At 33.2% G+C, this 18,280-nt stretch overlaps 1 protein-coding gene across 1 annotated transcript; it reads right to left on the minus strand.

Moving 5' to 3' along the window:
- Positions 1-2,313: 2,313 nt before the first annotated feature.
- On the minus strand, positions 2,314-16,918 carry LOC105342014 (GTPase KRas). The gene is made up of 8 exons (XM_011448795.4): positions 16,734-16,918; positions 15,857-15,905; positions 13,002-13,030; positions 11,276-11,360; positions 9,985-10,087; positions 9,387-9,426; positions 8,744-8,904; positions 2,314-3,395 (listed from the first exon to the last, which is right to left on the minus strand). The coding sequence occupies exons 1-8, from the start codon at positions 16,762-16,764 to the stop codon at positions 3,339-3,341; spliced, it is 555 nt and encodes a 184-aa protein (XP_011447097.1). The 5' UTR covers positions 16,765-16,918; the 3' UTR covers positions 2,314-3,338.
- Positions 16,919-18,280: the final 1,362 nt, after the last annotated feature.

Genomic DNA, 18,280 nt, shown 5'->3' on the forward strand with positions numbered 1-18,280 from the left:
ATCATTAGCGGTTCAAAATTTAAAAGTGAGAAGAATGCCTAATCTTAAACTGGTAAATGTGTTTTTAATCCAATCAGTTATATTTCTTTAAAGGTGCATGGTCACGATTTTGATCAAATTGTATTTTTCTATTTCCATTGTTTACAATGCTCTAATAATACATTTCTTTGTAAACATTAAAAAACTGAAAAATAAATCTCGACTAAAATCGTAACCATGCCCCTTTCAGCGGCATGCATGGAATACCTTCATATTGTGACGGTCACACAATAGGAAGTGTTAGCAAGTGGATCGTGAGTTCAAAACCCACTGGGGCTTTTACATATTTTACCTGATAGTGTATACATGTACAATGTTTCAAAAATGGATGTCGAACATTTTGTTTAAAAAAAAAATTTAAACTGTGATTATTATTTTTTTTCATTATAATGTACTTTCATCCAAACTGAATCTTATTTCAATGTTCCAAATATTCTCTTTTGAGAAGTGGACAGGCATAGCCTAAATCCATGAAGGTAGGCTATGCCTGTCCACTTCTCAAAAGAGAATATGTTCCAAATACTACCCTGAAACTATATAAATATATATATCTTTTTCGGAAATTTCAGGAATGGGTCGCCGTAGAGGCATGACGTTAGTTTCCTTCTTTCGGTTTATTTTCAGCGAATTGTTTGGTTTTATTGATCAGTGTGATCCATTTGACTGCGTATTGCATATATATATTCGTCACATTGTGTAGACGGACTTTTAATAAAAAGAATGCTCCATTGCTCAATGTACCCAAGTTTGTGTTATTGCTATTCGAATGTGATGAACATTAATTTAATATTTTCCGAACTGAGGGAAAATATGTAGTGTAAATGTTGAATATTTAATTTTTTTTCTATAAAAAAACCCAGTGTTTTTCGTTGGCACTCGTTATATCAAAGTGTCATACCAGGTAGGTAATGAGTCTTATTATCAATGTTCCTCGTATATGTTCTATGATGGGTTTGCTGACGCAACGTTCGTTTAATCAGAGACATGAATAACAGTTATTTACGTCTCTGGTTCAATAAAAAATAATTATTGTGTAATATTTGTCTTGCTTCTTACTTTGAGAGATTGAATATGCGTGGACTTTTTTCCAATCGGAAGAAAGTACATTGAAAGCACCGACTGAATAATAGACTAAGGTCAGTCTTTGTGGCCAAATATTTACATTTTCCGCGTACGATTTCCTTTAATTCTTACGGAAACTTAAGGTTAATTCACAGCTCTCTAGAAACAGCCAGACAAAAATTTACACGCCCCGTTTATCGATTGGTCGAAATCTACAGCGGCTGAAACTGACAGGACTGAAATCTACACGCACCGTCTATCGATTGGCCGAAACCTACAGCGATGATGATGTCAGACTCAAAGTCTCTCGGGAGACGTTTTGGTTGTTTTTCTTATAAAAAAAAATAGTTAACGTACTGATTACATAAACAGTAATTTAGTGAATTTTACTTACTTTTTATAATCAATTTATTGATTAGTTTTAAAAACACAATAAAATGCTTTCTTTGATGATTCATGCGGGTTATGAAGGTAGCGATCATTGCAGAAAAGATATACATAACCCGCTAACGCGGTTTTAAGTATTTTTCTTGCAACTTCGCCACCTTCATATCTCGCATGGATAACTAGCCCATGCATATACAATAATATTTGAAAAATTGCTGTTTCCTCTATAGAAACTGACCAATAAGAGTGGCAATTTACGTACGTTAAGGCATCTACTCACTTTCTAACTGAAAAAAATGTTTATATAACAATAACATGCTTTTTTTGGTGGTTTATACATACGGACTCATTGTAAAAATATTTAATAACCCGCATCAACAAGTTTTTGAACTTTTTTCTAAAATGCTCGCTATCTTCATACCCTCAGCAGTGTGGACATTCTTGTTTGTTTTATCAGCGTAGGTCCTGAGAGAACCTATAAACAAACGACTGATTGGACTTGAAAGATAAACAGTATACCAACCTTTAAAGTGAACTATAAATCATTGATAAGTTTTGCGACCACTATTTATTCACAACGAAAATTAAAACTTATATATAGGTGCCAGTGTATTACAACGATTTTCTACAAGAAATATTCGTCGCGGTGACGAGGTTTTTGTGACCCTCGTTAAATTTACTCACACGGGGATATGGGTTGCTTTACCGTATTCAGAAAATCTTTAAATAAAAAAAAAATCACAAGAAAAAACCCATTAATTATGTAAACAGGCACGTAACCTTAAATAAAGTTATTGTATTCATTAGTGATATAACTTTTAAATACACACCTTACAATTTTATTAGCAAGTTTATTTCATTTTTTTGCAATGATCACATCTATAATTCTACTAAAAATACAGAAATGCTGAATCAATTTTTGAAGACAGCTCTGAGATAAAAAATAATTTAAAATACATATTTCATAGTACAGTCAAAAATCAAAACCTGGAGATAATCAATGCTGAAATTTCCTTTATTTCAAACAATTTATCAATACGAGTTAATTCCTCATACACTGGACAATCATTTAATATTACTTAATTATTCACTTTTATAGTGAGTACACTTTTTAAAAAAATTCCCAATAAATCCATTAAATCAACATACATTTTACATAAAAATTGCTATAATATGCAAATATACTGAAATACATAACATGTTTGTATCTCAAAGTGTGACATGATTTCTAAATGCATTTTTTATGTGTATGTAAGGAGACTAAAACACCAAAATCAAGCAAAATGAAAACAAACAGAACCGTATGTAGTACATATAAGACTCCTAAGGAGGGTTCATTGCTTGGCGTTCTGAGTCGGATACTACACTCGCCAAAACCAATGCCACAAAAAAACGATTACCATTACAATGACACTAATCATGGTAGAAAAATAACAGGCAATACAAGTCATAAATAAATACAATTGTCTACAGGTAATTTTTAAACTTATGTATTAATGAAATCCTACGGTAAATTGACTTTTACAGAGTAATTTGTCAATACCATGTTAAAATCTGCAAGCGTGCAATTTGTGATTATGTTTCGGCACCAGACTTTATATACCGGTAGGCGAGGTCAAAATTACCTGAATTCTGGACTTTTGTTATCATAGATGTCGAAAGTAGACAGGTTTCTCTATATTCAGGGTGCAACAACAGGGGTAATTTGAATGAATTGTCTGATTACTTTAAATAGAAAACTGAGAGAGTGATGATGATTCCTGATCAGGACTGGAAGTGATTTTTGGAGTGAGCTGTATTGCATCACAAACTGCAGACAACGAGATGGAAGGTTGAAATCACAGAATGTTTTAGAACAATCGACATAACTTCCTCTTCCCCTTTTTAATATTTCCTTTCTTCTCTTTCTGCAAAAGGCAAAATAATGCAAATGTGAAACATAACACAGATAAAAAAAAATAAGTGTCATTTTGTTATCAAAACATAGGTAATCACAGATTACAAAGCTCACCGAGACGAGGCATCACCCCTATGAGACCACCTTTATCATATTATATGAAAATCATACTTTATGATCTTGGATATTCATGGATTCTGTTTTGACACAAAATCATATATCATCTGTTAAAAAATTGTATGATAATCATATGTTCATATATTAATCAATATAATAATATAAAATTAAATATTGCATCCTATCATACTTACAATATATATCATATAATACAATAAAATACTGTAATAAACAAAGATGATATTGTAAATATGAAATGACAATGTATTGTGTTAAACCTTATTGTATTTGATCACATAATACAACATTATTATATATAATACAATATTGTATTATATGATACAATATCATATTATATAAATAGTGCCTGTTTGGGAGGGTAACAGTTTAAATTGACACCCCGAGAAAACCATTGTCAACCGACGCGAAGCGGAGGTTGACAATGGTTTTCGAGGGGTGTCAATTTAAACTGTTATCCTCCCAAACAGGCACTATTTATTTTGTTATACTGAATGTCTTTTTTAAAATTTTTAAGAAAATTTTACTGCTTTTATATAGGAATAACGTGAATTCTACAGCGAACCGTTCGCGCATAATTTTCGCGCATGTAACATTTTTTAATGTTACCCGTTGCCAAGTGCGTTGCTAACGCTGAGGGTAATAGTAAATATTATTAACTGAGTCTTAACCAATCAGATTTCAGTATTTAACATGAAAGTATAACAATACATAATACATCATAACATTGAAACATATGATATTATATTATATAAATAGTGCCTGTTTGGGAGGGTAACAGTTGAAATTGACACCCCGAGAAAACCATTGTCAACCGACGCGAAGCGGAGGTTGACAATGGTTTTCGAGGGGTGTCAATTTAAACTGTTATCCTCCCAAACAGGCACTATTTATTTTGTTATACTGAATGTCTTTTTTTAAAAATTTTAAGAAAATTTTACTGCTTTTATATAGGAATAACGTGAATTCTACAGCGAACCGTTCGCGCATAATTTTCGCGCATGTAACATTTTTTAATGTTACCCGTTGCCAAGTGCGTTGCTAACGCTGAGGGTAATAGTAAATATTATTAACTGCGTCTTAACCAATCAGATTTCAGTATTTAACATGAAAGTATAACAATGTATCATATGATACAATATAATTTGATATAACATTGTATCATATCAAATGATACAATATTATGTGATAAAGTAAAATATTATATAATACAATATTATACATACATATTGTATCATATGATTCAATTATATATCATATAAACCAATATCATATTATACAATATTGTATGATACGATAATATATAATATTACAATTTCATATAATACAGTTTCGAGTAATTGTAAATTACAGAAACCAATATCATATTATACAATATCATATGATACAATATAATATTGTATCATAATATACAATACTATACAAAACAATATCATGATACAATATCATATAAAATATCAAAAAAATTGATACAATATCATATCGTATCATATAACTTTTTACAATATAACATATGATATTATATTGTATCATATTAAACAAAAGTGTTTCATATCATACAATACTTTATCATAGGAATCATGTTATATCATTTAACAACAACCTCATCTTTCTATCAAGCAGGTTTAAGTGAGGTAGGAGATTTCTTTAGCATCCTTGATAATGGAGATCAGGCTCTGCATCTGAAGCAACCTCTGCGTTTCATTTATAATATAGTTAAATCAACTATGCAAGCTATCATCTATAAAACATGTGACCTGTTCAAAAAAATCTAAACCTCATCCAGCATCCAAAACCTATGGCTCAGATTCAGCATTCAAGCCTGTCAGGTGCATCAGTATACATAAGACGCATCTCCATGCAAGTTTGGTGAAGTTCAGACCAGTAATAACTAAGATATCATCATCAGAGAGCACTAGCAATTAAAACTTAACCTGCTCCAGCATCCGCAACCTATGGCTCAGATTCAACATCCATGCCTGTCAGGTGCATCTGTATCATAAGACACACCATCCATTCAAGTTTGGTGAAGTAAGGACCTGTAATAACTAAGATATATTTTTTAGCATCCTTGATAATGGAGATCAAGCTGTGCATCTGAAGCTTCCTCTGTGATTCATTCATATTACAGTTTAGTCAACTATGCAAGTTTGAAATAGTACTATCATCTATTAAACATGTGACCTGTTCCAAAAAACTTAAAGGCCGGGGTCGACCTAGATTTTCTGCCACCTGGTAGACAATTAAGCCTATAAGGGTAAAAAGGCGGGGCTACCTCCATCACTGTCGGTGATGCTGATAAGAGTAAACATTGCATGTGGCTCAGTCCGCTTTGTTTATATACTGGGGAAAACCCAATCTATTAAGAGGGGCTGTATAAATTTTCATATAGAGGGATTTTGATCAGTTTTTAATTTTATTTATGTTGTTTTGTAACATATATGTGTGAAGATGATAAAATTTCAATACTGATATATGGCATCCCTAAAACAATAATGGTTTCAAGCATGAAACTTGATCCAAGTAACATTTAGCAGTTCCCCGCTTACAAAGTATAATCAGAGGTTCTCTAGGGATATTTTTCATTCAGCTGATTAAAATCCCAGTAGATTGTCATTACGATGTGAGAAGAAAATATGAACACTAATTAACAGCTGGTTGTTGAGAACTCAAATACAACGTTTATAAAACTTTCATCTGCTTTTACAAGCAAACATATATTCATATACCCCTTATTTACCCCATATTAATCATCCTCTGGTGGGAACTAGGAACCAGAGTGAAGTTGGAGGGAAATGGAAGGACATCACAATAAGCAGGGAGAAATGAATATTCCAGCTTTGGAAGTAACTTAATGTCGTGGAGAAACTTTTTTTAGCTGTTGACACACTGAGTTGGGATTTTAATGAAGTTCCTGTTGAGAAAAACAGTAATGGGTTTATTACAAAGTTCTTAGGACAGTGACCCACATTTTGATGACTTTGTGATAAGTCAGGTTCGGGAGACTGAAGATTGAAGAATGTCAGCATTGCTTGTGTTGTTTCGTACATCACATACAAAACTATGGTGGCTAGTGGAATGTGCAGATCGAGTAAAGTAGCTCCCACCATTGGAAGGACAGAAGCTTGATTTAAATTTCGACACAGGAATTTTTGGGAGATATCAAACATAACTCAGATGTATTAATAAAATAGGAAGTTTTGCATATGAATTAACTCACATTTTTGACAATTTATCTACCAAAGATGGGACATTATGCATCTTTATTGCGGACTCATGAAGATTCTTATGTGGAACTAAAAGCAATGTGATAATTTTTTTTAGCTAGGTTTTTAATAAATTTCAATAATTTTCACACCAACAGTGTTATTCATGTGATGGATTAATTTCTAATCAATGCCAAGGTAAAAGATTTTTGCCGATACATTTCTCATGCTGTGATGAGTAATCTACAGAGCACATGGCTACAGCCACTTCCTGTGTAAACAAAACATTGGTAATCTCCGCCTCCAATGTCAATCACTAGTTTAGAATTCAAAATTTTGAGCTGCTTCAGAACTTTATAAGATGAATACTCTTTTAATAATTTTTTGTTTGTAAAAATTTCGACGTCAATTGATAGCTGCCTTGGTAGCTACTTCCACACCAAAAATTAGATTTTTTTATTCATGAATAATGCTATTAATTTTAAAATATTCTCTCTGAACTGAAAGCTGCAAAGAAAATTGAATTTCCCATTCATTTTGTGATTGGCTGCTATTTATACCTGGGCCCCGGCCTTTAACCATATCCAGCATCTGAAACCTATGGCTCAGACTCAGCATTCAAGCCTGTCAGGTGCATCAGTATCATAAGACCCACCATCCATAGAAGTCTGGTGAAGTTAGGACAAGCAATAACTAAGATATAATCATCAGAGGGCACCTGTTTCAAAAACTTTAACCAGCTCCAAAAACCTTAACCTTCTTCAGCATCTGTAACCTATAGCTCAGATTCAGCACCCAAGCCTGCCTGGTGCATCAGTATCATAAGACACACCATCCATGCAAGTTTGGTGAAGTACGGACCAGCAGTAACTTAGATATTGCTATCAAAGGGCACCTGCAACAAAAACTTAAACCTGCTCCAAAAACCTTAACCTCCTCCAGCATCCGAAACCTATAGCTCAGATTCAGCACTCAAGCCTGTCTGGTGCATCAGTATCATAAGACACACCATCCATGCAAGTTTGGTGAAGTACAGACCTGCATTTACTTAGATATTGCTATCAAAGGGCACCTGTTTCAAAAACTTTAACCTGGTCCAACAACCTTAACCTCCTCCAGCATCTGAAATTTAGGACTCAGAATCAGCATCCTAGTCTTTTAAGTCCATAAGTAGGGCCAGATGCATCATCCATGCAAGTTTGGTGAAGATAGGACATGTAATAGCTTAGATACAGGACATGAAACAAAAACTTTAACCTAGGTCCGGACGCCGACACCGACGCCGAGGGTATAGCATAAGCTCCCCCTGACTTCGTCTCGGTGAGCTAAAAACTGCAATGAGTTGTGTAAATATAAAAAAAAAATCTTTACATGTTTTTTGTAATATCAAATTTTATAGAAACAATATATGCATGAAGTGAATTTATTTGCTGTACTTAAATATTATAAACATTTATTGCATATTTTGAGTGCATCTTTGTATTCTATCTTTAAGTCTGTTGTAACACTCAAATCTCAAAAAGACTCTGAATAAGGCACATGCCATTCTAGCTTTCCTATCTCCAATACTGGTCAGCAAGCAGGTATGTAAACCCTTTGCATTTGTTACTCGATTGAAACCTGAACTCATGGCCAACGTGTTGTGTTCTTTATTTGAATATGTGCTTTTTTTCTTGTTTTACTTGTGTGGGTTTTTTTTAAATGCACCAACCTAGATTTTTTATGTTACTTTTCTCTTGGCAAGGATTTAGTGTGTACATTTCATAACTTTACTGCTTGTGACCGAGTAACAATGGACATGTAATATGTACATCTACACTGGTGAGGCTTGTACAGCCAAATACTTTAAACTATAAAAAAGTCCAAAACAGGGCAAACAACGCCCACTACCAATTGTGTTCAGCATTAAGGAGTTGTATAAGTGTATCTGTCTGTTGCGTGTACAGATTTTATTATGATCACACATTGTGCCTAACTATAATGTTGTTGTCTGTGAACTGTTGATGGATGTACTTACAAACTTCCTGATTTCTCTGACGAGGGTGTAGAAAGCATCGTCCACTCCCTGTCGGGTTTTGGCCGAGGTCTCTACGTAGGGTATGTTGTAGCTGTCCGCCACCTGTTTGGCCTGTTTACTCTCCACGGTCCGTGTTTGTAGGTCAACCTTGTTACCCACCACTGTCAACAGAGCAACCAATCATTCAATAGAAGCTAGTCACGTGTCCAATTATAACATCAATTTATAATGTCAATAGAGCAACAAATCACCAGACATCATTCACTTCAACACAAGCATTTCACAGTGCTGATAAAATCAAAATCTGCATAAATAGGATCTGGTAATATGTATGACTTGAGCATCCCCTTAATTATCTTGAAAATCTTGAGATATGTATAAGATTAATGAGAATCAATTTGTAAGGTCATGAGTTTTTTTTTTTTTCAAATCTTTATCTATTATTCAGGCATAATACAGAATGAAATAACAGATGAAATGGTAGTTTGGTTGTCCTGTGAAGACAATCTTATTTTTGTTTTTCATTCACAAGTCCTCTCCATATCAATACATCCATGCAGTGTACAAGGAAAAGACAACTCTTGCTTGCTTGTGTTATCATCTTTCCATGTAGACTTGGTTAAACTAATGTTTATATACTTACACACCATAGGAACTTCATCAGCATCTTTAACTCTTTTAATCTGTCAAGTAAATAAAAGACAGTCATTATACAGTGGCAAAATATACATAGCATTTTATCTGTCAAGTAAAATATACATGGATCAAGAAAAGCTAGCCTAATATCTCAACATTCTAAAATCATATATAGCTAACAACAATAATGGGAAATGCTACTTTGTGTAATTATGTATGCTATAATGTAGACTTTTGAATGTCCTGGTAATGATTCAATGTGGAAGTACCTTCGCTATTTCTATATCATGTTGTCTGTAAAAATTAAAATTAGGAAGCATTTTTCAAGCACCATTGCAGCCTAGTGCCTTTCTTTTGAAAACAAATGCACCTTAACTATAGGAGTAGCTTGGTCAAGTGATTGTAATTTTCCCCTAATTTCCGTTGAAGTTCTGGTTATCAGACAATTAGATTTATTGTTTCCATGGATATCAGACAATAGATCTATTGTTTCCATGGACATCAGACAATAGATCTATTGTTTCCATGGACATCAGACAATAGATCTATTGTTTCCATGGACATCAGACAATAGATCTATTGTTTCCATGGCCATTTGTACCCACCTGTTCCCTGTACTGGTTAATGTCCTCAAAAGACTTCGTGCTGTTGACAGCAAAAACACACAGAAAGCCCTCACCCGTCCTCATGTACTGGTCTCGCATAGCGCTGAAATCAAATTTACTCATCAATATCATGAACTGGAATAATTAGGGTTTTTTTCCATATCAAATTATATTTTAACATGACATGAGGAATTCAATTTAACAAACATTTCCTGCAATAACTGCACAATAAACAACCAAGTAAACAGAAAAATCACATGAATAAATAAAGTAAATAATTAGTGTTTGGTGTAATTGATAATAAACGATACAACTTATATTCAAGATATAATGTACAGATGTAAAATCATGATTCATGTAATAAGAATATAGATTCTTCAATGGAGAATTTTTACACACTGTGACTTTTGATGAGTGTCTCTAACAACCCCTTATCCCTCCTTATCTCCACCTCCACCCCCACAATCCCTTACCAATTTGCCCTCTTTATGATAGAAAAAAATATAAAGGAGGCCGCTTACTATAAAATCCTTAAAATGATGCCCATTTTCTATAATTAGATAAACTCTAGATTCCAGCTAACAAAATTTTCTGATCATCCTCAGGGAGCAGGCTAACCAGGTTTGACTGAACATGATCAATTTAGTGAAACCTTGTATCAATAACAGTTTCTCAGGGTGAAACGTTTGAACCTCTATGTATAGGATTGGTGGTGAATTATTCACCACTGGTTAACTCTGCTCCCCCACAGCTAGAGATGACCAGACAACATCACACGCTCCTCTGTGGAAACTGCCACTTGTGTTTGTCTTACTCAACAACTTCCTGAGCAGGATATTGGGTCATGTTCATCATTATCAGAGAATTTTATTTCATTTTGAAAAGGGGAGCTGCTGCAGTGTAAACAGATTTGCATCCAATCATTTCATGCATTAAACTGTGACACCAGACAGAGAGTTTTAGAAATGCCAGGCTAATTTCTTTTCCCAAAAGCAATTAGGAAAGAAAATTTGCAACATCATGTATGATTAATCAATATCAAATTGTAACACACAATTTGTCCTAAATTTCAAGAGTTGCTTGGATACAGCTACTGTAGAGGATGACTATTCATTTTTTGAACCTATGAGTGAGCTAGATTAAAAATTCATTATGGTAATGGTCTAGAGAATTAAACCTAAGACTGTAAACAGTAATTTTATACCCCTGTAACAGAGATGCAGCTGATATGATCAACACCCCTGTAACATTGATGAAGCTGTTACATTTCACACCCCTGTGTGCCACTGACCTGTACTCTTCTTGACCTGCCGTATCCAAGATATCTAACAAACATGTCTCTCCGTCTATCACAACTTGCTTCCTGTAGGAGTCCTCTGTAATGTTGAAAATATCAGAGAGGAATTAGAAGTGATACAAAAAATAAATAACTCTGTTTCATTGCAATTAAAATATACTGTAGAATAAAGTCTGATTTGTATTTTGCACAAGAAGTAATTCTGCAGTATCTCATCTTGCATGAAATGAAGAGAATATAAAGTTGCGAGCTCTGAAGTTTTGTTATAGTTCACAAACGTCAAAAACAGTTTTGAGTTTTGATATCAAATCTGCAAGGTATGTTCCTCTTTATTTAACAAAAATATTAAATCCTCGCATTTAATTAGGCATCTGCGGTATTTGTCCAATTAAAAGAGTTACAATGTCAACTCCACAAGTATAAGAAGTGACACAATGTTACCTATGTAATATTGCAATGTAACTATCACTGTGTAATTAGAAGTGATACAATGTCATTCTCTCAAAATTATAACAGCCACATACAGCATTTGTATAAATTAGGTTAATAGAACAGTTTTCTGGAATTTTGTCAAGAATGTTTATAATGTAAACAAAATATCACAAATTTTCAGATTATTTGTTGCAAGTATATATATAAATGTAATACACATGCAACTGTCTCACAATTTGAAATTTGCAAGTGCTCAGGGTAAATATGGCAATTTAAATATAGGGAATATTTTAGGACATTATACCTATCCATGTCAAACTGCCTATCAGGTATTCATCAAAATTCAATTTCAAGCTTGCTAATGTTGTTTAGGGTGTTTAACCACACCTGATTTTAATGAACTGCATGTTCTTCGATAAATTTTCAACAACTTTGATAGTACATGTATGAACGAAGTAGCACATTCACCAATGACTGTGTCTGGCTACCACGGTTGGAAGCACCAGTTTATCAATGTAAAATGTTCATAAACCTTGCATCAAAAAAAAAAAATATACAGTGCTATTTTTTGAACTTAAACAATTATTCCAACAACCAATTACATTAGCAAAAGAAAACAAATTGAAAAGTGAAAATGTCAACAAGTTTGCTTTGTTAATTATAACGTAGGTTCTGAAGCAGGAAGAGTATAGCAGTTTATGTGTACGTTACACAGCACTTAAAGCATTAGTCTTATTATATAACACAGTTATATGCTTCTACGTCCCAAATAAAAATCCTGGAATACATAGTATGTACCACCTGTTTTCTTTGTGCAGTAAAACATTTTATACATGTAGTTTACTTGTACTTAGTTGAAACTACATACAAAGATCTAGGGGGACACTGAATACACGGATCTAGGGAGAGGGAAGAGGAGGGGGAGGTCTGTTTTGCTCCCCCTGGAAAAGTTAAGCATGTTAAATTCATGTAGTAAAATTACTGAAAATATGCCTCTGATAAGGCAGTTCAAGTAGTCATGTGGAGTTATTTCCCCATAGTTTTTTCGATGGGCTGATGTTCCCACCCAGTCAAACCCAATTATTTGGGGGTGGGGGGTGGATTAATTAAATTAAAGGGGATACTAAAAAAATTAATAAAAGCGTCAATCTTCCTTTAATACTTGCAGCCATTAGTAGAATGTCAGGGAATCTCTCTTTTTTTTTTTACATGAACACTTACATAATTATAAATACGATGTGCTGCACAAACTCAGAGGTAATAAATCAGTTAACCCTCTTATACATACCTATTGTGGGATCATATTCCTCTACGAAACTGAAAAAAAGGTAAAAGAAGGTTAAAAAAATGAAATTGAGTAGCAGTTGATGAAAAGAAACAGGGCATGTTCTTATTAATCTGGCATCACAGATAATGATCTTATCCCAACATACAGGAGCAAGTACTCGTTTGAACATTTGTGGAAGTCCATGGATCTCAGCTCTGACTCATAAATCCCACTTGCTTTATATATATGTATCAAATTGCAATAATTTTCCTGTTAAATTCCCAAGTTACCAACAAACTCTTATTTCATTAGATGAATGATATATTCAACAAGTGAGCAAATTGATTTCTCTATTCTACGGTGCAATCGGGGTTCCCCAATAATTCAGCCAACATATCTGTAGTGTGGTGACAAGGTTTGGAGTTTCTAGGTCATCTCATGAAGTTTGCATTACAGTCTTTACAGAGTCAGACAATATGCTACTGGCAAAATGCAGGTTTTGATACACAACAAAGAGGCGTTGTCCATATATTCACTATTCACAGAGATAAATCAACATGTTTTAATATATCAAGGAGAGTGTCAAAAATACAATGCTTTGTACATCACCTGTACATGTATCAATCCTTTTTATGTCTTTTACTTAAAGTTTTTTTCCCTTTTAAACTTAGCTGTATGTGTTTGTGCAGTTTCAAAAATAAAGCATAAGGCATCTTATATATCTCATGTATATTTATTTCAGACATGCAAGTACCGGTAATGTTGGGTTACAGGCCTTAAATACTACCGGGTCCCTCTCTTTTAGGCAATTCTCTTAAGCGAAATGGATGAAGGCTTTGATGTATGCATTTTCACATCTCTAACGAGGGTATTTTTTAGACTGGCATGCGCCTCTGATCTCTACTTCTACATAACACCTTTTTCTTTGAAAAAAACATGTATACTGCATTACACCTGTGAGATGCTTGAAATGCCATTTTCTCTAGCATAGCAATAACAATAGTTTAAACATGCTGGATGTTAGCTGCAGGTCTGTGGCTCCTGGTCTGAAGAAATTCGGATGGATGACCTGGAGATAGCTGGATGTGGTCTGATGATGTTATGAATTCAAAATAATTTTAGAGGGATGAAGCAAGGATAAACAAGAGAACAAAACTATCATGACAAAACAAAGCTATATGGTCATGCTCTCACAATCATATAAACAAAGGACTCTGAAATCTAGGATCTAAACTCAGTCAAGAAATATGACCCCAAAAAATCCACTTATGGATGAAGTTAGTATGGATTAGCCATAATATTATGTCCTGCACTATATTTAGATGATCTTGTCTTTTGGATAAAAGCAATGTTATAATTAATAGTGAAAAAAGTAGTGTTGTCATGATAATCGATTTTTAATTGATGATCCGTCCGTTGGAGAGGTTGTCGATTTACGATACTCTATTTGAGGTTTTAAAATTGATTATAATTAATTTTATACCTATCATTTTTTTTATCATTTTATATTTAATGGATTGAAAACTTTTGCAAACTGTTTTTTTTTTCCATCTTAAAAGATATGTAACATATCTTTTTAATTAAATAACTTTTTTTAATTTGATAACAATACAGCATACCGGTACGTCTTATTAGCTTTAAAACGTAAGTGTTAATTACACTAGTCTTATATATTTCAAATTTACATAATAGCATAAAATTTAGTGCTCTATTTTAATGAATTTAATACAATTTATAACAAATTCGATTGTTGGCCGATCATCAGTTTATATGAGAAAACCAATTCTGCCGATTACAATTTTTGTCCAATTTGACAACCCTAGAAAAAAGGGTAAAACTACATATATTGGTGTATGTGTTTAAAAATCACAATGGATAGTACATGTCATTTATTTAACATGTTGTGACACATGAAGAAGATAATCACATATTCTGGAATTTTTGTGTTGCATATTTTGCATGATTATGGGCCCTCACTTAGACACGTAGATTCTCTCCCCTTACTCTTGCTTACTCCCATATATCAGCGACTCCTCCATACCAACATCAATGCCAAGGAGAAATATAAATATAAGAATATTTATATTCTAAAATCATATTCTATATCAATCATTATAAAATAAATATAGTCTAGAACAATTGATGAGGAAGACAGTACTTAATTTTGAATGTGCTAATTAATGTATGTTTACAGTAGGTTTTCAGTAGATGTTAAAGTTAGACGTCCCTGTCTGACTTTTTATTTGTCAATTTTTTTAAATGAGAAAGATATTAAATGATCATTAACAACCTAGCACCCAAGGGAAATCCAACCTATTGTTTACATTTCATTAATCTACAAATAAAGAATTAAAGAGGAATGAAAAAAAACCTTGAAAATCAATACAACTAACAAGTAAAAGAGATATACTAAATAATGTTCTAACTTTAGAATGAAAATGTTTACCATTGCTGAGTATACATGCAACGCAGCTAAAAGGAAAGTCTTTTTGAGGTAAAACAAGAAACACACCTGTATGATCTGGAGAAATGTTTTCTTTGACATACCCGGTACATAAAAATATTATTGGCACAACATTCAAGCACAAACAGTCAAATGACGCACGGTGATAAACGTAAGACTGACACCTTAATACCACTATAATGGCTTGACTCTTGTTGTTTTGACTTTTACTAATTTTCACCACACAAGTCATGGAATTCATTGGAAATCATTAAGACCAACACACTTCAGAACATGCAGCATCAGAGGCATTCAGAGCTCACTGCTCCAGCTCAAGACAGAAGATCCACCACAGTCCTCATAGAGCAATGACAACTACTCGCAAGTATTCAATGTCATGAAAACATTTTCGGTATCAATACTAAATACTTACTGGTTCTGGATAAGTTGGATGGTTAGAGCGCTCTTTCCAACGCCACCAGCTGAAATACAGAGTAAAGCATTGTAAATGTTTGAATATAGACTGTAAGGAATATACATTGATGTACCATCATGTACATATAATAGATAATTATTTTCGTTTTATGAGCAAAATTACATTTATTTTAGATATCATAGCATAATATACAATAGCCGAAAAAAAACAGAGCGATCTCCTACATTTTGTTCTCGTACAGTGATGCTCAGAGCACCACAGTTATGTCATGTTTATAATTATATATGTGTGCACTCAAAAATACACTTGTGGGAGTACAAAACATATACATACTAATTGTGATATTGTTTTGTGGGTAGGTGGGTGTGAATGCTTCTGCAAAGTGTCAAAAACAAACAATAACATACACCGGTATGGTGTAGTGCTGTTATCTTGTCATATTGCAGCTGTATATAGTTGTCACATCTGATGATAATGACATCACAGTTTGAATTAACTTCACAGTAAATAAATAATATTATATATAATGTAGCTAAGTAATAGTTCACCTAATTGTATCAGTTATAAATTGTTAGAAACTTATATTATAGATATATCAATTCAACGTTCTGTTCAAAAGTACAAGAATTCATTTTTTACTCAAGCAGGTGCCCCATAGGAAATTCGGGATATAGAGTAAGTAAATCGAATGTTTCAGTCCCTTTCTACGTAAATTGGCGTAATATCTGATTTTGAATGTAAAAAACTAAAAAAAATCGTGTGTTGTGTATTCAATCATCAGCATTTTTACGACATCTACCATGTCTACATATACACCATTTATATAAATGCGACTGGGTGCGACCACCGAGGATTTCCGATTGTTCTCACTTACCTCCAACAACCACCAATTTATATTCCGTCATTAGGATAAAATAATTGCTTGTAAAACGGTTCTCAATCTGTCTTTGATAGTACACACATATGCACAGTACAAATCCCGAGCTAAGTTAGTTAACCTCAATCGTGAGAACGAGGTAAAATAAATACGAGATACGTCACACGTCAACGAGCAACATTAACACTAAGTGAGGCTCACCACGGGCAATACAATTTATCCATTCATTCTTAAGTGTTGTATAATTCTACTCATATCTTATATTTTGATAAAAATCGAATAAAATCTCAAGTATTAAATAATTTTTTTATAAAAAATATAATGTAAACAAATGTATTTAGAACATTGCTAGCTTACAACCTTTAAAATACCCCTTGATCTAAAGATAGGTTGGGGGACAAGTATTCTATTAATAAATTGTTGAGGTACACAAAGGTCACGCTACATTTACATGATACTATACACTGTATAACTTTTTCTCTGCAGAGCTGTGATTTTTTGCTAATTTTCAAGTGCATAAAATATGATTCTTGTTAAAATGAATTTACTTAAATTATAATAAAAGAACAAAACGCGAAAAAGTCATACATACATCTAAAAAAAAAAAAGATATGTGAAACTGCATGTGCAGCTAAGTTTATTCTGTGTTTAATTTATTCTCAGTCATAATGAAAATTGCCAGAACTTGCCAGAAACGTATCCCCCCAATTCTTTAATACCCCCTTTTTTAAATAAAGAAATCGACCCCCCCCCCCCCAAAAAAAAAAAACAAAAACAAAAACAAAAACAAAAAACAAAAAAACAAAGAGACAAAATCAAACTTAAAGGGACATGGTCACGATTTTGCTTAATTAAGTATTGCATTTTTAATAAGCTTGAACCAAAATTTGAGTGTCTTTGTTGAGATATTAAGCAAGTTAGAGAGCTTACAATTCTTTGCTATGAAACTAAACTTTTGTTTATATTTTGAAAGTTGAAGTGAAAATTCCAATTTTAAACTGAATTAAAATTAATGTGTTAAACATAAGGAACTGTTTACTTATGCTTAAAATAAATAAAAAGATGGATAAATCAGCTTGAAAAAGATTTTTCATACTGGTACAGAGTGTATATTGAACCCGTGTAAACAAAACTGGGGCACGAGCCTTAAAAATTGTTTACATGACAAAGAATTGTGGGTCCTTAATTTGGCTTATAACTTTGGTTGGTCGATAGGCCCTACAAATGCATTCCTAAAGCATTGTAATATCAATTTTTAACAGAAAATAGAATTTGACCAAAGTCGTGACCATATGCCCCTTTTATGTCTCTGATTTGGTAAAAATAAATGAAATTAAAAAAAGAAATATGTTCAGATTTTTACACCGAATATTTCAAACATTCCTTTTTGTCGATATATATCTAAGGAATAAGGATCATTCTATGGGTATTATGAGGTGATAATATTGCGGTCGGGGCGTGGTCAAATCCAATAAAGCCCGGTCTGCGTGGTGTGTTTTGGACATGTGTTTCACACCAATATATACGCAAAAAAAGACGGTAGG

This window comes from Magallana gigas, chromosome 5 (genome assembly GCF_963853765.1).
Source record: "Magallana gigas chromosome 5, xbMagGiga1.1, whole genome shotgun sequence".
Taxonomy (NCBI): Eukaryota; Metazoa; Mollusca; class Bivalvia; order Ostreida; family Ostreidae; genus Magallana; species Magallana gigas.

Coding starts and splice junctions, on each gene's coding strand:
- LOC105342014 (XM_011448795.4), bottom strand. CDS start 16,764: ATGACGGAATATAAATTGGTGGTTGTTGGAG. Junction 13,031..15,856: donor ATCCAACTTATCCAGAACCA/GTAAGTATTTAG, acceptor CCTTTTTTTCAG/TTTCGTAGAGGAATATGATC. Junction 10,088..11,275: donor GCAGGTCAAGAAGAGTACAG/GTCAGTGGCACA, acceptor ATTTGATTTCAG/CGCTATGCGAGACCAGTACA.